Source organism: Eriocheir sinensis, chromosome 30, assembly GCF_024679095.1.
Source record: "Eriocheir sinensis breed Jianghai 21 chromosome 30, ASM2467909v1, whole genome shotgun sequence".
Classification (NCBI taxonomy): Eukaryota; Metazoa; Arthropoda; class Malacostraca; order Decapoda; family Varunidae; genus Eriocheir; species Eriocheir sinensis.
In genome coordinates, this window is record NC_066538.1 from 14,268,489 (window position 1) to 14,293,124 (window position 24,636).

The 24,636-nt window shown below is 43.0% G+C and overlaps 1 protein-coding gene across 3 annotated transcripts in view; it reads right to left on the reverse strand.

The window, feature by feature from the left end:
• LOC127005608 (GTP-binding protein GEM-like) overlaps window positions 1-24,636 on the reverse strand; it is a 153,874-nt gene that overhangs the window by 34,017 nt on the left and 95,221 nt on the right. For all 3 annotated transcript variants that reach the window (XR_007758753.1, XM_050874564.1, XM_050874565.1), the window contains 3 exons: window positions 4,738-4,779; window positions 2,995-3,103; window positions 834-927 (listed from right to left, as the gene is read on the reverse strand). Coding sequence is in view for 2 of the 3 variants with exons in the window: in XM_050874564.1 (XP_050730521.1) it covers window positions 834-927; window positions 2,995-3,103; window positions 4,738-4,779 (245 nt within the window). In the remaining variant the exon portion in view is untranslated. The remainder of the gene's footprint in view (window positions 1-833; window positions 928-2,994; window positions 3,104-4,737; window positions 4,780-24,636) is intronic.

A 24,636-nucleotide genomic window follows, 5' to 3' on the forward strand; every position in this document is an offset into this window, starting at 1 on the left:
AGTCAATAATTCAATCAGTCAGTCAGTCAATAATTCAATCAGTCAGTCAGTCAATAATTCAATCAGTCAGTCAGTCAATAATTCAATCAGTCAGTCAATAATTCAATCAGTCAGTCAGTCAGTAAGTCAATAATTCAATCAGTCAGTCAGTCAATAATTCAATCAGTCAGTAAGTCAATAATTCAATCAGTCAGTCAGTCAATAATTCAATCAGTCAGTAAGTCAATAATTCAATCAGTCAGTCAGTCAATAATTCAATCAGTCAGTCAGTCAGTAAGTCAATAATTCAATCAGTCAGTCAGTCAATAATTCAATCAGTCAGTCAGTCAATAATTCAATCAGTCAGTCAGTCAGTCATTAATTCAATCAGTCAGTCAGTCAGTAAGTCAATAATTCAATCAGTCAGTCAGTCAATAATTCAATCAGTCAGTCAGTCAATAATTCAGTCAGTCAGTCAATAATTCAATCAGTCAGTCAGTCAATAATTCAATCAGTCAGTCAGTCAATAATTCAATCAGTCAGTCAGTCAGTCAATAATTCAATCAGTCAGTCAGTCAGTAAGTCAATAATTCAATCAGTCAGTCAGTCAGTAAGTCAATAATTCAATCAGTCAGTCAGTCAGTCAGTCAATAATTCAATCAGTCAGTCAGTCAATAATTCAATCAGTCAGTCAGTCAGTAAGTCAATAATTCAATCAGTCAGTCAGTCAGTCAATCACTCAGTCAGTCAGTAAGTCAATAATTCAATCACTCAGTTAGTCAGTCAGCCAGTCACTCACTCACACACTCACTCCACACCCCCCGCTCCCCCTTCCCCCACCCTCACACACTCACCTAGGGACGCGTCGTAGGTGTTGATGTACTCTGAGGTCATGAACTGGTTGACTAGTGACGACTTGCCCACGCCCGACTCCCCGAGCAGCACCACCTGGGCGGGAAACGACAGGTAACGTGAACACCTTGAAATACGGCAGGTGTGTGGAGCAGCGTTGCCAAATTATCGTATTAACCACATCTCGTATCTATCATTTTTATCCCTCAAACTCTCGTACCTACACAAGTAACGTGAGAAAATCAAAGTTAGTGCTAAAACTGTTGAATATTGATGTTTTTCGTTCTTTATTGTTATGGTTATCGATCAGCAACTACGAAAATGAAATGCGATGAGTACGATAATTTGGCAACGCTGGTGTAGAGGAAGGAAGGGAGGGAAGGAAGAAGGGATGGTGGGAGGGAGAGAGATGCTGAAAGAGATGGAGGAAAAGGAGGGAAGGGAGGAGAGAGGGAGAGAAATGCTGAAGAAGAGATGAAGAGAAAAGAAGGAATGGGAGAGAGGGAGTGGATAGAAAGTTAGAAATGGAATGAGTTGTTGAAGAAGATAAAGAGGAAGAGAAGGGAAGAGAAGGAGGGAGAGAGGGAAGGGATAGGGAGGTAGAGGGGAAGTGTTGAAGAGGAGATGCAGGAGAAGAAAAGGAGGGAAGGAAGGAGGGAGAAAGGGAAAGAGAAAAGAGACGGAGGAAGAGAAAGGGAAAGAAGGAAGGAGGGAGAAAGGGAAAGAGGTGTAAAGGAAGAGATGGAGGATGAGAAAATAAGGGAAGGAAAGAGGGAAAAAGAGAGGGGATAAGAAAGCAGAGATGATGAGAGGTGTTAAAGAAGATATGGAGGAAGAAAATGAGGGAAGGAAGGAAGGAGAGAGGGAAAGAGAAAAGGAAAGAAGGAAGGAGGGAGAGAGGGAAGGGAAAGGAAGGTAGAGATGAAAGGAAGTGTTAAAGAAGATATGGAGGAAGAGAAAATGAGGGAAGAAAAAGATGTAGATAGATAGATAGATAGAGATAGATAGACAGATAGATAAAGAGAGATACTATGAGAGGAGAAAGCTTAGAGTAAGGAAGGAAGTAACAGGGAAGAGAAAGGAAAGGAAGAAAAGAATGAAGAGAGAGAGAGAGAGAGAGAGAGAGAGAGAGAGAGAGAGAGAGAGAGAGAGAGAGAGAGAGAGAGAGAGAGAGAGAGAGAGAGAGAGAGAGAGAGAGAGAGAGAGAGAGAGAGAGAGAGAGAGAGAGAGAGAGAGAGAGAGAGAGAGAGAGAGAGGAAGTAAAAGTTTGGAGGGAGAGAAGAATCGTGGGAAAAAGTGGATGGAGGGAGAAATGGAGAAGGAGAGGAGGAAGTCTTGAATAGGAGGAGAGAAAGAGGGAGAGAGGGAGAGAAAGAGAGATGAAGAGCAGAAACATGAGAAGTAGAGGAAGATGGAAGGATAGATAGATAGATAGATGGATATTGATAGATGGATAGATAGATAGATAGATAGATAGTCACCCTAGCACCTTATATTCACCCTGGCTCCCTTATCCTATACTCAACCCTTATTTCTTACGCTCTTTAGTCACCCTTTTCATCCCTACTCTACTCCTCCCTTCACCCTTGATATCATTCTCACCCTGTTCTCACCTCACTACCACCCTTGATCCTCACCCTTTCTCCCTCTACCCTTACCCTCTCACCCTTTCCTCACACTACTCACCATCATTCCTTTTCCTTTTACCATTTCACCCTATAGTCACCCTAAGCCCCTTCACCTTATTCTCACCCTATCTCCCTCACCCACACTCACCATATATTCAACCTCAGCTCTCACCCTTAAATCACTATGCAACCCAATCACCCCATCCTCACCCTTGATCCCTTCACCCTATTCTCACCCTGTATTCACCCTAAGCCCCTTCACCTTATTCTCACCCTTTTTGCACCCTATCTCCCTCACCCACACTCACCATATATTCAACCTCAATTCTCACCCTTAAATCACTATGCAACCCAATCATCCCATCCTCACCCTCGATCCCTTCACCCTATTCTCACCCTATTTCCCTCACCCTTTTCCTTACCCCATTACCCATCACCCAATGCACACCCTAAAGTACATACCACCTCCCTTCCTTCACTCATTCACCCTACCCCTCCTTACCTTCACCCTCTCCCCCCTTCACCCTTTACTCACCCTGTACTTGGCCACTTCGATGGAGGACTCCGAGGACACGTAGGATGAGCCGCAGCATGATCCTTCGAAGGGTGACCTCTCTCCACTCCGCCCGCTGCGACTGGACGGCCTGGGGGGGGTGGGGGTGAATGAGTGAGTGGGGGTGAATGAGTAAGTGAATGAGTGAGGGAGTGAGGGAAAAGGGAAGGAAAGAGGAAGGAAAGGAGGAAAAGATAAGGAAGAGGAGGAAGAGGAAAGAAGGAAAAAGAGTGGAATGGAGGGAAGGGAGGGAGAAGAGAGGGGAAGGGAAGGCAAAGGAAAGGAAAGAGAGAGGAAAGGAGGAAAAGATGAGGAAGAGGAAAAAGGCAAAGAACGAGGAAAAGGAGGAAGAGGAAAGGAGGAAAAAAAATGTAGAATGGAAGAAAGGATGGAAGAAAAGAGGGGAAGGAAGGGGAAAGAGAGAGGAAGAAGAGGAAAAGAGGGAAGAAAGGAGGAAAAGATGAGGAAGAGGAAAAAGGTAAAGAACGAGGAAGAGGAGGAAGAGGAAAGGAGGAAAACAAATGTAGAATGGAAGAAAGGGTTAAGGAAAAGAGAGGAAGGAAGGGGAAAGAGAGAGGAAGAAGGGAAGAGAAGGAAAGGGTGTAAGAAAAAAAATAAGATGAAAAAAAGGGAGAAAAAGGAATAAAAGGGAGGGAGAAAAAAATGAAGGAAGGAAGAATGTAGTGGAATAGGAAAGGAAGGAAAAGGGAGTAGAGAGATCATATTGGAATGGGGAAAAGAGAAAGGGAGGGGAGGGAGGTAAAGAATGAAGGGAAGATCGTATTGAAATGTGAAGGGAGGGAGAGATGAAGGGAGGATAAGGGAGAGAGGAATGGGAGAAGGGAGTGTGTGTGAGGGAGATAAAGGGAGGGAATGGGCATGGAGAGAAATGTGGAGAGAGGGAGAGAAAGGGAAGGGGAAATGGTTGGAGAGAGAGAGAGAGAGAGAGAGAGAGAGAGAGAGAGAGAGAGAGAGCGAGAGAGATCACCACACACACACACACACACACACACTCACAACACACACTCTCTCTCTCTCTTTCAGTACACACACACACACACACACACACACACACACACACACACACACACACACACACACACACACACACACACACACACACACACACACACACACACACACACACACACACACACACACACACACACACACACACACACACACACACACACACACACACACACACAGCAATAGCAGCATCACAAGTAGCAGTAGTAGTAGTAGTAGTAGTAGTAGTAGTAGGAATATAAATTGTAATAGGAGGAGGAAAAGGGAGAGAGGAAAGAGGAGGAAAAGGAGTAGAAGGCAGAGGCGAAGAAAAAGTAAGAATAGGAGGAGGAGGAGGAGGAGGAGAAGGAAAACAATGAACTTGGTAGGAGGAGATTGAGAAGAGAAGGGAGGAGGAGGAGGAAGAGGAAGAAACGAAAGAATATGGAGAAAAGGAAGTGAAGGAAGGAAATAAACAGGAAGATATGAAAAAAGGAATAGAGAGAACAGGAAGAGAAGGAATAACAGAGGAAATGGAGAAGTAAAAGGAAGAATGAAAGAATGGGAGAATGTGGAGAAAAGGAAGCGATTGAAGAAAATAAACAGGAAAAGATGAAAAAAAATGACGAATAGAAAACAAAGTATATCAGAAAAAAAGAGAGAGAGAACACTGGTACCAAAAACTACCACTAGGAGGCGGTGGGAGCCCTTCCTTACCTGCTTGTTAAGGTGTGCACGCTGAGATTGCTGGCGGAGAGTCTGTTAAAGGAAGAAGATACGTAAATGCGAGAACAATACCATGAATGGGGTAACAAATAGGAGAATGTTAAGAAAAAAGTCTGTTGGAGAGAAGCGTGAAATGACCGTCCATGATAACCCTTCCCTTAGTCTCCCCTTCTGACCCTTCCATACCCTCACTACCCTCCCTTCTTCCTTTTAAACCATCCCAATACCCGGTTCCCTTCATGACCCTCCCATAAACCCTCCCTCCCATCCCCTTCCATCACCCTTCCATACCCATGCTACCCTCCTCTCTCCTTCCTTTTAAACCATCCCAATACCCGTTTCCCTTCATGCCCCTCCCATAACAATACTACCCTCCCCTCATCCGTATATCCTCTCCCTTCCATCCCCTTCCATCACCCTTCCATACCCATGCTACCCTCCTCTCTCCTTCCTTTTAAACCATCCCAATACCCGTTTCCCTTCATGACCCTTCCATAACAATACTACCCTCCTTCTTCCTGTAAATACCCTCCCTCCCATCCCCCCTTCCATCACCCTTCCATACCCTCACTATCCTCCCTTCTCCTTCCATTTAAACCATCCCAATACCCGTTTCCCTTCATGCCCCTTCCATAACAACACTACCCTTCCTCTTCCGTAAATACCCTCCCTCCCATCTCCCTTCTACCCATTCCCTATCCTTTTCTCCCCTCTTCCCTTCCGCCCCTTCCCTTCCTTCCCTTCATCACCCTCTCATTTTCACTCCCTTCTCCCCTTTCCCTTCCCTTCCCATCCCCCTCCTTCCCTTCTATCCACTTCCTTTCATTTCCCTCTTCCTCCCCCCCCACTCACTCACTCCCCCTTTTTCCCTCCCCCACCCCCACCTTCTCCCCTCACCCTGTCACTCCCCTCTCCCTTTTCCTTTTTCCCATCCTCACCTTTCCTCCCCTTCTTCCCTTCCCCCACCCCACCTCCTCCCCCTTCTTCCCTCCCACCCTACCTCCCCTTCTTCCTTTCCCCATCCTTACCCACTCCCCTCCCCTTCTTCCCTTCCCCCACTTCACCTCCTCTCCCTACTCCCCTCCCACCCTACCTCCCCTTCTTCCTTTCCCCATCCCTACCAACTCCATTCCCTTCTTTCCTCCCTTCACCCAGCGACCATCTCCTTCCACCCCTCTACATTCTCTCCTCAATCATTACACCCTCTTCCTGCCACCTTCCCCCACCCCCTATTTCCACCTCCTCTCCTTTCCCTTCTATCCATTCCCTCCCTCACTATCATGAAGCTCCCCTCCCACACCTCTCCCACCTCCATCCCCACCCCTGACCCACCCCACTCCTCCTACGCGGTCATCTCCCTCCCACCCATCAAAGTCAGCCGTTAATTGTCCATCAGGTCGTGTAATTAGTCGGGTGTCTGGCTGTAAAACGCGCGCACCTCGTTAACTTCAAAGCCTCGCGCGTTCACTTATGCAGCGGCCCCGGCGAGGAATGCAGGTGATGGCGGGTCGCGCTAATTTCCGTTTGTACAGGTGTATGCCTCTCTCTCTCTACCTGTAATTATTGTCCCATATACCTGGACGTGAGAGACAGGTTAGGTTGGGTCATGTAGGTTAGGTTAGGTTAGGTTAATTTAGGTTAGGACAGATGTCATTTCTCTTCACAGGTGCCTCCTCTGCCTCTCTCTACCTGTAATTATTGTTGCGACTCATTACCTGGCCGTGAGAGGTTGGGTCATGTAGGTTAAGTCATGTTAGGTTAGGTTAGGTTAGGTTAGGACATGTCATTTCTCTATACAGGTGCCTCCTATATCTCTCTCTACCTGTAATTATTGTCCCTATGTACCTGGATGTAAGAGACAGGTGGGTGGGGCGTTAGGTCAGGTTGGGTCAGTTTAGGTTAGGTTAGGTTAGGTTAGGTTAGGTTAGGACAGATGTCATTTTTCTATACAGGTGCCTCCTATATCTCTCTCTACCTGTAATTATTTTCCCTATATACTTGGACGTGAGAGACAGGTGTGTGGGGGTGCTAGGTAAGGTTGGGTCATGTAAATTAGGTTAGGTTAGGTTAGGTTAGGACAGATGTCATTTTTCTATACAGGTGCCTCCTATATCTCTCTCTACCTGTAATTATTGTCCCTATATACCTAGACGTGAGAGACAGGTGTGTGGGGCGAGAGGTTAGGTTGGGTCATGTAGGTTAGGTTAGGTTATGACAGATGTCGTTTCTCTTCACAGGTGCCTCCTATGCCTCTCTCTACCTGTAATTATTGTCCTTATATACCTAGACGTGAGAGACAGGTGTGTGGGGGTGCTAGGTTAGGTTGGGTCATGTAAATTAGGTTAGGTTAGGTTAGGTTAGGACAGATGTCATTTCTCTTCACAGGTGCCTCTTGTGCCTCTCTCTACCTGTAATTATTGTCCCTATATACCTGGACGTGAGAGACAGGTGTGTGGGGCGAGAGGTTAGGTTGGGTCATGTAGGTTAGGTTAGGTTATGTTAGGTTAGGACAGATGTCATTTTTCTATACAGGTGCCTTCTACTGTAATGGTGAGAAGGTATGGCTAGGGAAGAGAGAAGAGCTATGAGTATTGTTCCTCTCAAAATTACATTCTCTCACCTCTATGCAACAACCCCTACACATAACACAGAAGTACCTCGCTGTCTGTCTGTCTATCTGTATGTATGTGTGTCACCGTTGCCAGATTATCGTACTCAAGAGCCGCGTATTTACCGGTTTCTGGCCCATAACTGTTGCCAGGAAGCACCAATAACTAACCACTTAAACGATAACCATATATGAAAGCAGTTATTTGGGTGATGAAAGCAGTTTTTGGGTCGGAAATCTGCAAACATAAGAGGCAGAGTACGACAATCTGGCAACGTTGATGTGTGTGCGTGTGTGTGTGTGTGTGTGTGTGTGTGTGTGTGTGTGTGTGTGTATCATCATGTAATTATGGGTATTGTTATCCAGAAACAATGCGGGGTCTTATCTCTCAGCGTGTGGTAATGGCTGTGTTGATGTTTATCCAGACAAGAAAGGAAAGGTGTGCACATCTTTAACGCCAAGGTCACACTGCTTCATTATGCATGCGCCCCGTTTACGCTGAGTGCAGGTGTGTTTCGCAGGTGTGTTTCGCAGGTGTGTTTTGCAGGTGTGTTTCGCAGGTGTGTGTCGCAGGTGTGTGTCGCAGGTGTGTGTCGCAGGTGTGTGTTCGGTAAGTTGCGTACACAGGTGGCTATCCGTCTACCTGTGATTATGGAAAGTTTACCTGAACGCGAAAGGTATGCATGTAAATTGTCAGCTTCCAATCTCACGTGAATCGGGTTGGGAATTGTTTGCAGGTGTTTTGGTAATTTATATATACAGGTGCGGATTTGAAACTGTGACAATGGGAAGGCTTACATAGGCACTACAAAGGAATGAGTTACCTTACTAAATCACGTTCGACCACCTTTGGAATGTGGAAGCCAGGTGTGTTGTTAATTCATATATACAGGTACGAATTTCAAACTGTGATTATGGGAAGGCTTACATAGGCACTACAAAGGAATGAGTTACCTTACTAAATCACTTTCGATCACCTTTGGAATGTGGAAGGCAGATATGTTGCTAATTAATATATACAGGTACGAATTTCAAACTGTGACTATGGGAAGGCTTACATAGGCACTACAAAGGAATGAGTTACCTTACTAAATCACGTTCGTTCACCTTTGGAATGCGGAAGGCAGGCGTGTTGCTAATTAATATATACAGGTACGAATTTCTAACTGTGATTCTGGGGCGGATTACTTGAACACTAGAAAGGAATGAGCAAAATTACCTTACTAAATCACGTTCGAACACCTTTGGAATGTGGAAGGCAGGTGTGTTTCTAATTAATATATACAGGTACGAATTTCAAACTGATTCTGGGGCGGCTTACCTGGAGACTACAACGGAATGAGCAAAGTTACCTTATACATTACGTTCGTTCACCTGTGGATGCGTCAAGCTATTCGTAGTGAGGGACAGGCGGAAAATTTAATGATATCTACAGCTGCATTTTTTTTTTTTTTTTTTTTGCAGAGAGGGAGGCAGCTCAAGGGGAATAAACAAAAGCCACATAAAAAAACGCTAGTCGCTTCTCCAACAGATGAAAACAACGAGAAGCCAGAAGAGAAGTAATTTTTTGATATTTTCTCGAAGGTACAGCAATTCGTGTAGCCAGAAGCACACTCATTACTCATACAATTGGCCTTGAAATGAGTCTTTATGTGAAATCATGTTCGTTCACCTGTAGATGCGTCAAGCTATATGTAGGACGCAGGCGGAAAACTTAATGATATCCACAGGTGCATATTTTTTTTTCCATTTCTTTTTGCAGAGGGAGGCAACACAGAAAAATAAAATAAAAACGCTAGTCGCTGCTCTAACAGATAAAAACAAAAAGCGAAAAGTGAAGTAATTTTGCTTATTCTCTTCTTAGTATAGCAATTTGTATATCCAGAAGCACACTCATTACTGATATATATGGTCTTGAAATGAGTCTATACTTCAAGCCGGGTGTTATTCTGTTTTAAGCATATCAATTCGCACATCTAGAAGCAAACTCATAACTGATACTGAAGTTTACCAAGACAAGAAAGGAAAGGTTTGCACATCTTTAACGCCAAGGTCACATTGCCTCATTATATATGCACCACGTTTACGCTGAGTGCAGGTGTGTTTCGCAGGTGTGTGTCGCTAAGTTACGTACACAGGTGGCCATCCGTCTACCTGTGAGTATGGAAAGTTTACCTGAACACGAAAGTTAGCTAATTCACGCACATTGTCAGCTTCAAAAGAAAACAGAACGAGAAGGCAAAAGAGAAGTAAATTTTTATATTCTCTTGGAAGTGTAGCAATTCGTGTATCCTTGAAATAAGTCCATATATGAAATTGCGTTCGTTTACCCCTGGATGCGTCAAGATGAACATAGGTGTGTGAATGATATATACAGGTGCGAAGTTGGGCATTATGTTGTAAGTATACCAATTCGTGTATCCTTGAAATGAGTCTGTTTATGAAATCACGTTCGTTTACCTGTGGATGCGTCAAGGTGTACATAAGTGTAGGTGTGTGAATGATATATACAGGTGCGAAGTGGGTTATTCTGTTGTAGGTATAGCAATTCGTGTATCCTTGAAATGAGTCTGTATATGAAATCGCGTTCGTTTACCTGTGGATGCGTCAAGGTGTACATAAGCGCAGGTGTGTGAGTGATATATACAGGTGGGTTACTCTGTTGTAAGTGTAGCAATGTGTATAGGGAGTGGCAAACGTGTTGATTACAAAGCCACTCTCATTACCGGTAAATTTGGCCGCGAAATGAGTGTCTGTATTGCTGATTAGAACTGTCTCGATAATGCTTTGGTAATTTGAACGGAGTCTATGATGTTGATTACTGTTCATAATTTTGTTTTTGCCATAAAGGAAACAGCTCACCGGCTAAAAGAAACATACAAAAAGCCCGCTGACACAAAAGCCCGCTAACAAGAGAAGCCCATTAACAAAACAAGTCCGCTAGCACAAAACTAACTACCTAACTAACTACCTTCCTAACTAACTAACTAACTAACTGCCTACCTACCTACCTACCTACCTACCTAACTAACTAACTAACTAAGTACTTAACTATAGTCCATCGACCCTAACTTGAGCCCTGTGGCCTGGCCCGGGTAACCCCCCATTGTTTACACATCTTGCGATGACCTGCGCATGACGATCTGTCTCACTTTTAGTCTGTACGTTATCTATTTATGGAATATAAATATATTCATAATACGACTGCATGGTGTTATGAAGGACTTGGGATTTGAGGGAAAATCAACGACCCTGTAAACCTTTCATTTCACTTGGCAACGTGGCTCATGCGATGGTGCCGCCCCATTCACCCTTCCGCCAACATGAAAGACTCACGTAGGTCTCACTTTCGCGTCCTGCACAGCCAAGCAAAAGATACTGAATATAATGTAAATAAGAGAGAGAGAGAGAGAGAGAGAGAGAGAGAGAGAGAGAGAGAGAGAGAGAGAGAGAGAGAGAGAGAGAGAGAGAGAGAGAGAGAGAGAGAGAGAGAGAGAGAGAGGGGGGGGATAGCGAGCTCCTCTGAGGAGAGTGATGGTGTGATGTGGCATATGCGCGGCTCAGGGGAGCCGTGCCTAAAGGCTCAAGTTAAATTCGATAGACTTTAACTAACTACTTAACTATCTAACTACCAAACTAACGAGTGCATACGGCAGGGGGCACGTCGCTTCACTCACTCGTCGCCTCCACCCCTAACAGTAAGTCCCCCGAGCAAGCCTCTCCTCAGCTGCCATTTCCATCCCATGCCCCTCCAAGGATCGATCAACTTGTCCCTTTCATGAGCTGCGTGGGCGTCCCCTTGGCCTCCTCCACTCAGGGTTGTCTCGTACAGAAGCAACCCCACGAGCGGAATCGACGTTCGTTGCAAAATAATTAATCTTCACTCAGTCTCTCGTGCATTCAGTAAGTCTCTCTCTATTGCTGATTGTGTTATACTTGCCTCTCACTCACCTGTGCCATTTTGTAATTACCCCCAAGATCACAAAGGACCGTATTACTAAACATTCCGTCGCCAAAGCTCACCTATTTGACAAGGCTTTCATAGGAGTTTCGGGCATTTCCAGAAGTAGTTTTATGACCCTGGTGGTAGTCTGACCCTTCCTCTGTACCGTGGACCTAAAGAACCACTCATTAAAACCCGATTGATTACCTCTTTGACCTTTGGAAATAGTTGATGTGAGAAGCGAAAGTGTCTTATGATACCAACCAAAGATTCGTCTATTTAATTATACACGTTTTGTCTTTGGTTTGATCTCATTCTATCGCTAATTTCGGGGTATTTAGCTTAACATGTGTCTGTCTGTCATTCGGTAAATCAAACTCGCTTCGGTCATTGCAAAGCGGCGTTCATTATGTATTTGGTCCTCAGCTGAATTACGATGTTGTTGATTAACGGTCTGTTTCCTTTATTTGTTTATGTCTGTCTAGTTACCAGTATCATACCTGTATCTTACCTGTATCTATTGGCCGTTTGATCGTTAGCACGCGGCCCCATGAATATATTTGCCTGTTCCTTTTAACGCCAACATATCTTGCCATCCGTCCTTTTAACTATATTTGTAGCTATTTAGTATTTATTAACTGTATCTAACCTGTCAATCTCTTTCGGTAAATATTTCTTTTTTTACGTCACTGTGTCTTATTTGTCTTTAATTACCTCTTTCTTACTTTTGTGTGTATTTCTGGCTGTAATTATCTCTTATTACTTCTATATGTGTCTGTGTGTGTGTAATTACCTCTTTATTACTTCCATGTGTGTATTTCTGTCTGTAATCACTTCTTAATTACCTCTATATGCGTCTATGTCTGTCTGTAATTACCTCTTTTTTACCGCAATGTGTATTTATCTTTCTATAATTTCCTCTTTCTCAACTCTGTGTGTCTATCTCTTTGAATATATACTTCTTAGTTTTTACTTCGTGTCTGTCTCTGTCTGTAATCAGGAGCTTATAAATAAATCACAAAAACTTCGATAATTCTAAACTTCCACTTCTCTATGACTCTTCTGATCTTAAATGAGTTTCAATACCCTCTACTATACTTCACAATCCTAGCTCTCCTTCTCAATACAGCGCTTCAATACAATACTTCACTACTTATCTCTGTTCAATTGCCTGTCTCTCATTCTGTAATCGTGATAACTTATACTCATAAATCACATCTAAAACTACCTACCTACCTAACTACTTACCTAACTACCTACCTAACTACCTACCTACACTTATTTATAGTTCCGCTTCTCTCTTATGTCTATATTCTCTTTATCTGTTCACTCACTCACTTTATCACCCATCTCCCATTCTCTAATTCCAAATCACATCCAAAACTACACCCACTTATATATACACACACTTATAGTTCCGCTTCTTTATTGCATCTATATTACCTTTGTATTTATGTTGTATCATTCACTATGTCATCCATCTCCCATTCTCTTATTCAAAATCACATCCCAAACTACACTCACTTATATATTTACACTTATTAATACGTTCCGCTAAACTATTTTGTCTATATTACCTTTTTTTCCTGTTCAGTCACTATGTCATCCATCTGCCATTCTCATATTGCGTGTAATTAGTAGTGAAATCCAACCCTCTTCTCTGATTACAAAGCTACTGTCATTTATTTGTACATCGATTTGGCATCGAAACATTTTATTTTATCACTTGTTAATCTCATCCTACATCTGTCCCTCTCTCTGTCTCTCTCTGTCTTTCATTTATTTTTACAACCCTTTGGCATTGAAACATTTTATTTTATCGCTGGTTAATCTCATCCTACATCTGTCCCTCTCTCTGTCTCTCTCTCTGTTATTTATTTGTACATCGCTTTGGCATTGAACACTTTTATTTTATCGCTGGTTAATCCCTTTCTACACCCGTCGCTCTCTCTGTCTCTCTCTGTCTGTCATATATTTGTACATCGCTTTGGCATTGAACACTTTTATTTTATCGCTGGTTAATCCCTTTTTACATCTGTCCCTCTCTCTGTCTCTCTCTCTGTCTACCTGTCCGTCCTCGCGCAAGAAGTGACGTGCTTGTGTGAAAAGAAATATTAATCCTTTTAGCGGGAAAGCCAGACTCATCCCTCCAGTGCTGGCGTTCTATTTTAGTTTGTTATATTGTGCGGCTTTGTTTCTATACGTCGGCTCGTCTGTCACTGGATACAATCTTCACACGTATTGTTTCATGGCGCGTTTCTGAATAAGACCTTTATTTGTATTGTTTTACGACGTGTTTCTGAATAAGATCTTTATTTGTATTGTTTTACGACGTGTTTCTGAATAAGACCTTTATTTGTATTGTTTTACGACGTGTTTCTGAATAAGACCTTTATTTGTATTGTTTTATGGCGCGTTTCTGAATAAGACCTTTATTTGTATTGTTTTATGGCGCGTTTCTGGATAAGACCTTTATTTGTATTGTTTTATGGCGCGTTTCTGAATAAGACCTTTATTTGTATTGTTTTATGGCGCGTTTCTGAATAAGACCTTTATTTGTATTGTTTCATGGCGCGTTTCTGAATAAGACCTTTATTTGTATTGTTTTATGGCGCGTTTCTGAATAAGACCTTTATTTGTATTGTTTTATGGCGCGTTTCTGGATAAGACCTTTATTTGTATTGTTTTATGGCGCGTTTCTGGATAAGACCTTTATTTGTATTGTTTTATGGCGCGTTTCTGGATAAGACCTTTATTTGTATTGTTTCATGGCGCGTTTCTATATAAGACCTTTATTTGTATTGTTTTACGACGTGTTTCTGGATAAGACCTTTATTTGTATTGTTTCATGGCGCGTTTCTGAATAAGACCTTTATTTGTATTGTTTCATGGCGCGTTTCCGGATAAGACCTTTATTTGTATTGTTTCATGGCGCGTTTCCGGATAAGACCTTTATTTGTATTGTTTCATGGCGCGTTTCTGGATACGATCTGCACATGTATTGCTTTCTGGCGCGTTTCTGTATACGACCAGAGGTGGGCAAGTGCGGTACTTAGTGCGGTAGTGCGGTAGTACCGCATCACAAAAAAGTACCGCACTACCACACTACCGCAAAATTTCTGAAAATACCGCACTACCGCGGACCGCATTAAAAAATCCTGCGGTACTTTTTTGCGGTACTTTGAAAACTATCGAAGACGACATTTGCAGCGCGGCATGCTCACAGAAATGTTTTATTTTACAGTAAATCGGACTCAATCAGTCAATCGGTATCAGTCATAAAAATCGGTGATTCAATCATTCTGACTTTTCAGTTATTGTTCAAAATTAAATACTAAATAGACAGACTAAACTACTACACTGCGAGTCTTCTTTAACCCGCGCGGTGCCGGCCATTTCAACCCCCGACCCGTCTGTAGTGCCGGCCGATTTTTAATTGTGCTATTTTAAGCATGTTTCCTTTGTTCGGATAGCCAGGATAGGCACTGAAGTATTTTTTATTTTGACTACCGCTACCGCAGTACAGCACACCGCGTACCGCACTGGGAAAGAAAAAAATGGGACTGCACTACCACAACAACACTACTCCGGAAAAAGTACCGCACTACCGCAACCGCACTACTCCGGAAAAAGTACCGCACTACCGCAACCACACTACTGATTTTTCAGTACCGCGCCCACCTCTGTATACGACCTTCATTTGTATTGCTTTGTGGTGTTTTGTGTCGGAGTGTCAATGCCTGTGTGACGTCTAACTCTTTTGGTCTGTATCTATCTGTCTGTCTGTCTATCCATCTATCTATCTATATATATCTCTTTCTGTGTATTCAGTTCTGCACACTGTACCTATTTATTTACTGTCCTCCTTTTCCTTCCTTCCTTCCTTCCTTTCTTTCTTTCTTTCTTTCTTTCTTTCTTTCTTTCTTTCTTCCTTCCCACCATTTCCCATTTTCATTGCTCTGATCAACATTAGTCTCTCCTTTATCCGTTCACCGTGTTCGTTAATCTGCCTCACCATTTCCTGTAGCCTTTAAAGACGTACAAAGACCATATCGCACTTGCTATTCCATTCCACACGTTTATCTCCCTATTGACGCTTTTCTTTCATTCGTTCACCTGTCCGTATTTCACCTGTTCCCTTGTTCTTTCTCTTTTACTCTTTATCTCATTAATACGTGAGTCTATTTGAACGTGTCTATCTATCAGTCCATCCGGTTAGTTGGTTTGCATGTTTAATCAGCGTTCTTCACATCTATTGGGCGTTTGATCGTTAATACGCGGCCCATGAATATATATGTCTATTCCATTTAACCCCTAACTCATTTAGCCACCCGTCCTTTTAACTAAATTTGTAGCTGTTCAGTATTTATTAACTGGACGTGAAATGCAACGTTCATCTTTTGTTTTCATTCATTTACTTACTCTGTCTGTTTGTCTATCTGTCTGTGAACTCATCTATGTATCATTTTGTCATATTTCTGTTTATATGTTTGGACTGTATTATCTATCTACCTAATTTTCTATCTCCTTTTTTATCTATCAACTCATCTGTCTGTGTATCTTTTTGTCGTATTTCTGTTTATTTGTTTTTCTATATCAATCTACCTATGGGCTGTATTTATCTATCTACCTACTTTTCTATCTATCTTCTTTTTAAATTTCTATCTATATGGCTACCTAACAACCCTTATCTGTCTATGTGTCTTTTTGTCATATTTCTGTTTATCTGTTTATATCAATCTACCTATGGGCTGTATTTATCTATCTACCTACTTTTCTATCTATCTTCTTTATAAATCTCTATCAATACGGCTACCTAACAACCTACCATATTTGTATACCTAACTATCTATATCTTTCTTTGTAATTATATCTACTCACCTACCTCTGTTCATTCATCTCTCTGTCTTTCTATCTATCCACTCATTTATCTACCTATCTGTCTTTGCCTACCTGTCTGTTTTTCTATCTATCTCTTCGTATATCTATCTACCTGTCTGTCTTTGTCTACCTGTCTGTCTTTCTATCTATCCATTCATTTATCTACCTGTCTGTCTTTGTCTACCTGTCTGTCTTTCAATCTATCCATTCATCTATCTATCTACGTATCTGTCTTTGCCTACCTGTCTGTCTTTCAATCTATCCATTCATCTATCTATCTACCTATCTGTCTTTGTCTACTTCCCTACCTGCCTTCCTTTCTACCTACCTACCTACCTAAATACCTACCTACCTACCTACCTAATACAGAATCGCGTTACAGTCCCACGTTATCACATCCTTTCACTTTCAACAGACAGGTGGAGTTTTTAGCATCGCATTCACGCGGAGAGGTGTGGGCGGTGGGTTAATTAAGAGCCCTGCAGGTGTGTGGCGATCCATTTACTTATTACTGTGACAGGTGTGGGCGGGATGACTCGGGAATGAACTAGTATGCAGGTTTGGTAATCACGGAAGGGATAAACGTAAAAAAACAGGTGTGGGATTAATCTGAATGTCACTGATGGCGGATTATGACGTGATGAGATTAGTGTTGTTATTGTTATTGATGCTGTTGTTATTACTGTCGTTTGTTATTGTTATTGGTTTTGGTAGTAGTAGTAGTAGTAGTAGTAGTAGTAGTAGTAGTGGGTCGTTTGCTAGCTTTGTGTTAAAAATGATTTATGTTTTCTTTCTTATTTATCTTTTCTTCCTCTTCTTTTTCTTTGTCTCTTATTCAAACTTGTGCCTGAGTGTTTGTTTTCACACACACACACACACACACACACACACACACACACACACACACACACACACACACACACACACACACACACACACACACACACACACACGCACTCAGTCAGCTTAATTGGGACATGAAGTGCAGCCAAAAAAAAAAAAAAAAAGGAAACAGCCAAAGCAAAGCGTCATCAACAACATCAACAACAACAACAACAGCAACAACAACAGTAGCAACATCAAACAAACAAACAAACAAACAAACAAACACACAAACAGTCATCAGGAGTGAAAACGCAATGCAATACGTCCGTTGAAGAGCCATGCATTTTTTTTTTTTTTTGACGCGGAATAAAAAAAATAAAAAAAAGTAGTGAATATGAAACGGTAAAAAAAATATAATGAAAAACAAACTAACAAAAACAAACGGATGAAAGGGCCAGGGGGGGAAAAATGTTAATCGTTGTGAGAGGCGCCACTTGATCACGTGGAAATAAATGAAAAATGTGGAGGATGGCGTGAAAAGGGAGAGTGGGAAGGGTGGATTGTATATGCTTACGTGTGTGTGTGTGTGTGTGTGTGTGTGTGTGTGTGTGTGTAACTAGAGAAGGGTAACAAGTGTAAAAACAAGAGAATTCATTAGTAAAGTTAACCAAAATATGCTAACAATGGTGACGATGATGATGATGATGATGATGATAGTGATGAAGAGGATGATGATGGTGATGGGAATGGTGATAATAGTGGATATGATGGTGATGGGGATGGGGGTGATGATGGTGATGATAAGGATGGTGTTGTGAATGGTGATGATGATGGTGATGATGATAGTGGTGAAGAGGATGATGATGGTGATGCGAATTGAGATGATAGTGAACATGATGGTGGTGATGATGGTTCTGGGGATGATGATGGTGTTGGGAATGGTGATGATGATGATGGTGATGGTTCTGGGGATAATGATGGTGGTGTTGGTGATGATAATGATGATGGTGATGATGATAATGGCGAAGATGGTGATAGCAGGAGAAGTCGGCAGGTAGGTAACGGGACAGAGGTAACACATGAATAATTGGATACAGATATACAGGTATCAGATGAACTCGTGGACACAGGTAACAGGACTCATGAATGGACAGGTGGGCAGCTGGAGGGAAGGTGAAGGCGAGGAAACACAATCACGTTACTAGATACACACAACAGGTGGACTGGACTCAGGTACCAGGTCGAATATAGGTACAGGTGGCCAGACAGTTAATTGGATACGTGTGACAGGTGGGACAAACTCAGGTAACGGAACAGGTGGAATCAAGGTGGAGACATGAATACACAGGTGGACAGTTAGTTAATTGGATACAGTTAATAAGGTGAGATGGATAAGACTCAGGTAACTCAGGTGGATAGGTAAGGTCAAGGTTGGGGCTAACACATGACAGGTGGATTTGCTGACTCAGGTAACAGGACAGGTGGAATCGAGGGGGAGCCATGGTAACACGAAATGGCCAGACAGTTAATCAGGTACAGGTGACAGGTGGACTAGACTCAGGTAACTCAGGTGGATAGGTAAGGTCAAGGCTGGGGCTAGCACATGACAGGTGGATTTTTTTTATTCAGGTAACAGAAGGTGGTATCAAGGTAGAGGATGGAAAGCAAGGTGGTCAGTCAGTTAATCAGATACAAGTGACAGGTGGACTGGACTCAGGTAACTCAGGTGGATAGGTATAATTTAGGTAAAGTCAAGGAAGCACCAGATGACGAGGCTGGTAATTGGGTACAGGTAAGATTAGAAGGGGTATCGTACAAGGTGTGACCAGGTAATGAATTAGAGGTATATATAGCCACCAGGTAAACACAAGGTGAAGGTAATCAGGTGTATATTAAGTGTATAAAAGGTGTACGGGTTGACAGGTGAGGATTAGGTGTATACAAAAATGACAGGTGTAAGGAATTGTGCAGGTGTAAGGATGGAATGCAAGGTGAAATTGGACAGGTGTAGGCAAGGTGTAAGGTGTTGTACAGGTATAGGGATGGAATGCAGGGTGAAATTGGACAGGTGTAGGCAAGGTGTAAGGTGTTGTCGTGCAGGTGTAGGGATGGACAGGTGAGAGTGTGTGGAAGATGAATAAGTGTATGCCAGATTAATTACAGGTGTCTGGAGAGAGTATACAACATGGACAGGTATACCGACAGGTGTGTGCAAGGTAAACATGTGTATACCAAAGTAAATACAGGTGTGTGAGCAATATTGAACGTGGGCAGGTGTGTGAACAGGTGTGTGGACGTAGTGCCAAGTGTGAGTGCCGTCATCAGGGTTGGCACGTACCTGGAGTCACTCTGAGTGCCGACAGGTGCCGATCGCTGCCTCCTAGAAGCCATACAACACCTGGTCATGTTTGGGTGATTGCTGCCCTTGTGTACACCTTCCTGCCCCGCCCCTTACCCTTACCTATACCTATCAGCACATCTTTACCTATCGCCACACCGACCTATCACCCCATCTTTTCATTACGCCTCATCTCTACATCCCATCTTTGGCACATCTTCCTTTATCACATCCTCCATTACAAATCCCATCTCTTAACCACATAACCTAAGCCACATCTTTTACCACATCTTTCCATTTCGCCTCATCTCTACATCCCATCTTTGGCACATCTTCCTTTATCACATCCTTCATTACATATTACATTGCATTCTCTTTTGGCCGCTCATTATTTTTGTCTTTGTGGGAACAGCGATTAGCGGGCTTTTTTTTCACCTTTTTTAATGCCCTTGAGCTGTTTCTTTACCTGTAAAAAAAAATGCCATCTCTTAACCACATAACCGAAGCCACATCTTTTACCACATCTCTACATCACATTTCTTGACCATATCTCTGAGCCACTCTAAATGACCTCTCCTCTTACCAAACCTCTACGCCACATTTCTTAACACACCTCATAGCCACATCCTCTCACTCCTTAAACTCCTCCAGATCTCTATAGCCACATCTCTTCTCCCAGTCACATCTCATTACCAAACCTCCACACTACATTCCTTACCACATCTCATAGCCACATCCTCTCACTCCATAAGCTCCACATCTCTATACCACACCTCTTCACCCAGCCACATCTCATTACCAAACCTCCACGCCACATTTCTTAACACATCTCAGAGCCACATCCTCTCACTCCATAAACTCCACATCTCTATAGCCACATCCTCTCAATTCCTAAACACCTCCATATCTCTATACCACACCTTTTATCCCTGTCACATCTCATTAGCAAACCTCCACACTACATCTCTTAACACATATCCCAGCCACACTAATGAGCTTTTCGTCTCTCAGCCACATCTCTCAGGTAATGGCGGCTTCCTGTAATCACCCCTCGCCTCACGCCTCATTACGCCGCTCCGTCTCATCCCCAGCCCGTGTTTGCCCGCCCATACGCCCGATAAGATGGTTTAATTAACATTCTCCAATCACTGCCCAGCCCACCTCGCTACCGGCTTACCCTTCCTCCTCCTCCTCCTCCTCCTCCTGTATCTTCTCTTCCATCTTCTCCCTTCCTTATTCCCTAGAGCTTAAGGATTATTGTTGTTGTTGTTATTATTATTATTATTATTATTATTATTATTATTATTATTATTATTATTATTATTATTATTATTATTATTATTATTATTATTATTATTATTAGCGGTAGTAGTAGTAGTAGTAGGTGAATGAGGTGATATAAGCAGGTAGTGAAGGAAGGAGGTATTCAGGTGTGGAGATTAATGTAGTAGTAGTAGTAATAGTAGTAGTAGTAGTAGTAGTAGTTGTAGTCGTATTAATAGTAATTACTGTTTTGATGGTGATGCTGTTGGGGTACTTTTTAACTAGCAGAAATTATAATGACAATGATAAATAGCGAAATATAAATAAATGAGAAAGAAAAATAAAGAATAAGGTTGAAGAAGAGAGGAGGAGGAGGAGGAGGAGGAGGAGGAGGAGGAGGAGGAAAACAAGAGTCTGATCGAGGGAGTCCGATATCTATTAAAAAACAAGAAGAAAACAACGTCCGGGAAAACCAAAACAAGGCGTGAACTGAATCATAAACGACACAAACGGAGAAGAAAACAATAAATCCTTGAACCTAAACCTGATATCGAAACCTCACCTCACCTCACCTCACTTCATCTTATCTTATCTTATCTTATCTTATCTTAACTTATCTCATCTCATCTCATCTCATCTCAACCCTCTTCATCTCAATCTCTTTTCTCCATCTTCTTTCCTTTCCTCTGCCATTCCCAAGCCTTTATCCAAACCTCTTTACCTCTTATCCTTTTCCATCCTAAACTCATCATTTTCTTTCCTCTCTCTCTCTCTCTCTCTCTCTCTCTCTCTCTCTCTCTCTCTCTCTCTCTCTCTCTCTTTCTCTAACTACTTATTTTTCTATCCGTCTATCTGTTCGTTTATCCATCAATATCTTCATCTCTCTCTCTCTCTCTCTCTCTCTCTCTCTCTCTCTCTCTCTCTCTCTCTCTCTCTCTCTCTCTCTCTCTCTCTCTCTCTCTCTCTCTCTCTCTCTCTCTCTTCCCTTAATCTCCTTCCAATCTCCATTTCAACTTTTCATTTTTTTCTCTTTACTTCTCATCGCTAAACCCCTTTCTGATCCTTTTCTTAACTCTTTCTCAACCTGACCTTAGCCAATCTCTCTTCACTCCTTTCCCTAACCTCCCTTCGTATATTTGAACCTCTATCCAACCTTCTATGCCACCCTAACCTTTTCCAACCCTAATCAACCTCTCTTCTTCCCTTTCCTCCAAATCCCTTCATCTCAACCTTATCTCAAACGTCTCATAACTTATTTAAACCTCAATTCAACCTCCACCACCTCAAACCCTTCCCAACCCTTCCTCTTCCCTTTTCCGATTTCTCCAACCCTTTCATTTCAACCTTATGTCAACCTACTTCCCTCCTTTCAGCACCTATTCTAACCTTCTCTACCGCTCCATATCCTTTCTTTATCATATTCAACCTCTTCTCCCTTTTCGCCAACCCCTTCCTTACAACCCATTCCCATAACCTCATGCCTAACGTGTCTGAACCTGTATCCAACCTCACCTATCGCCTCTAAACCTTTTCCAACCCTAATCAAGCTCTCTTCTTCCCTCTCGCCATCCCTTATCTTCCTTCCTTCCCGAACCTCCTGGCCGCTCAAACTTTGGTATGCTCCGTGATGCTGCGCCAAATCGCTTCATCTCCCGGCCTGGATGAGATGACGAAGAAGCTGGTGGTGGTGATGGTGGTAGTGGTGGTAGTGGTGTTGGTACGGTGATGATGTGGCTGGTGATGGTTAGTGTGCTGTGGTGGTGGTATGGTAGTGATTGTAAAGTTAGTGGTGATGGTGGTGGTGGTGATGGTGGTGGTGGTGGAGGAAGTTCGCGATTTTGTGGAAAGTTTGTGAAAGCAATATGACTGAAAGGAGGAGGAGGAGGAGGAGGAGGAGGAGGAGGAAGATAAAAGAGGATAAGAAGAAAATGGAGAAGGGATGACGTCACTAAAAAATCCATATATGAGGAAAAATAAAGAGAGTAAGGAAGAAAAGAAGAGGAGAAAGAAGGAGAAGAGAAAAATAAGATTAGAAGGAGAAAGAGGAGGAGACACTGAGAGGAAGAGAAAGAAGAAACCTGAAAAGAAAGAAGGTAGACAAAGGTAAAGATGGAGGAGGAGAAGAAAGATAAGGGGAGATAGAAGAGATGATAAAGGAAAGGGAAGGGAAGAAGATAGGTAAGAAGATAGACAGGTATGGAGGGAAAGGAGGAGGCAGGTAAGATGAGGGAGGGAAGGCAGGTGAGGAGAGAAAGGAGGTAAGGTAAGGAGGAGAAAGGGAGGGAAAGGTAGAAGAGAGAGAGAGAGAGAGAGAGAGAGAGAGAGAGAGAGAGAGAGAGAGAGAGAGAGAGAGAGAGAGAGAGAGAGAGAGAGAGAGAGAGAGAGAGAGAGAGAGAGAGGAAAGAAGAAGGGTGTCTGGGAGGAAAGATGAGGAGATAAAGAATGAAGGAAAAGAGAAAATTAAAGAAAAGGACATTAAGGAAAGAGGAGAGAAGGGGGTAGAAAGGGAGGAAAAGGTAGAAGAGGAGAAGGAGGGAAGATGAACAGATAAAGAGAGAAGGAAAAGAAAAGAAGAAAGGAAATGGATATGAAAGAAAGGGAAGAGAAAGGGGCATTGAGAGAGGGAGGAAAAGGTGGGAGAGGAAAAGACTGATAAAAGGGAAAGGGAAAAGGGAGAAAAGGAAAAGAGGAAAGGAAGAAAAAAGGAAATGGTAATGAAGAAGAGAGAGAGAGAGAGAGAGAGAGAGAGAGAGAGAGAGAGAGAGAGAGAGAGAGAGAGAGAGAGAGAGAGAGAGAGAGAGAGAGAGAGAGAGAGAGAGAGAGAGAGAGAGAGAGAGAGAGAGAAGAGAGAGAGAGAAAGAGAGAGGAAAGAGGAAGAAGAAAGGGAGAGAAAAGGGAGAGAAGGAGAGAAGAGAGAAGGAGAGAAAAGAAGGAGAGATGGAAGAAAAGGAGGAAGGAGGGAAGGGGAAGGTAAGGAGGAGGAGGAGGAGGAGGAGGAGAGAAGTGACGGAGGAGGAAGGAATTAGGAAGACGTGGAGGAAAGTAGCTTATTGAAAGGAAGGGAAGTAGACAGACAGACAGACAGACAGAGAGACAAGAGGGAGAGGAGGAGGAGGAGGAGGAGGAGGAGAGAAGTGAGAAGTGACGGAGGAGGAAGGGATTAAGAAGACATGGAGGAAAGTAGCTTATTGAAAGAAAGGGAAGTAGACAGACAGACAGACAGACAGAGAGACAGGAGGGAGAAGAGGAGGAGGAGGAGGAGGAGGAAGAGGAGGAGGAGAGAAGTGAGAAGTGACGGAGGAGGAAGGAATTAGGAAGACATGGAGGAAAGTATCTTATTGAAAGGAAGGGAAATAGACAGACAGACAGACAGACAGACAGACAGGAGGAGGAGGAGGAGGAGGAGGAGGAGGAGGAAGAAGAGGAGCGGAGATTGAGTGTTCGTATGACATAACCGACTTCGACTTCTGCTTAAGTTTATGACGAAAAAAAAAAGACCCGAGGAAGCAAAAAAGACCAAAAAGAGGAATAGAAAACAAGGTGATAAATAAGGAAGAGAGAGACACCACAAGAACACATCAGAAAAGGGAGATAGAAAGGGCGAATAAACAGGTGCCAAGGAGTGGAGGGTAAGGCAGAAGGTGTGGGTAAGGAGATAGGGAATTATGTAGGACATCATTATGGCGAGGGAAGGGAGGACACGAAAGGTAAGGAGGGAGGGAGGGAGGGAGGGAAGGGATTTGAGAAGGGAGAGAGAGGTGACAGGTGTGTAAGGGAAGGGAGAAGGGAGGAAGGAAGAGAGGTAAAAATGGCGAAGGAAAGAGAACAGGAAAGGAACGAAGGGAGGGAGGGAGGGAAGGGATTTGAGAAGGGAGAGAGAGGTGACAGGTGTGTAAGGAAAGGGATAAGGGGGAAAAGGGAGGAAGGAAGGTAAAAATGATAAGGGAGAGAGAACAGGAAAGGAACGAAGGGAGGGAGGGAGGGAGGTAAAGAATTTGAAAAGGGAGAGAGGTGACCGATTGTGTGTGTAAG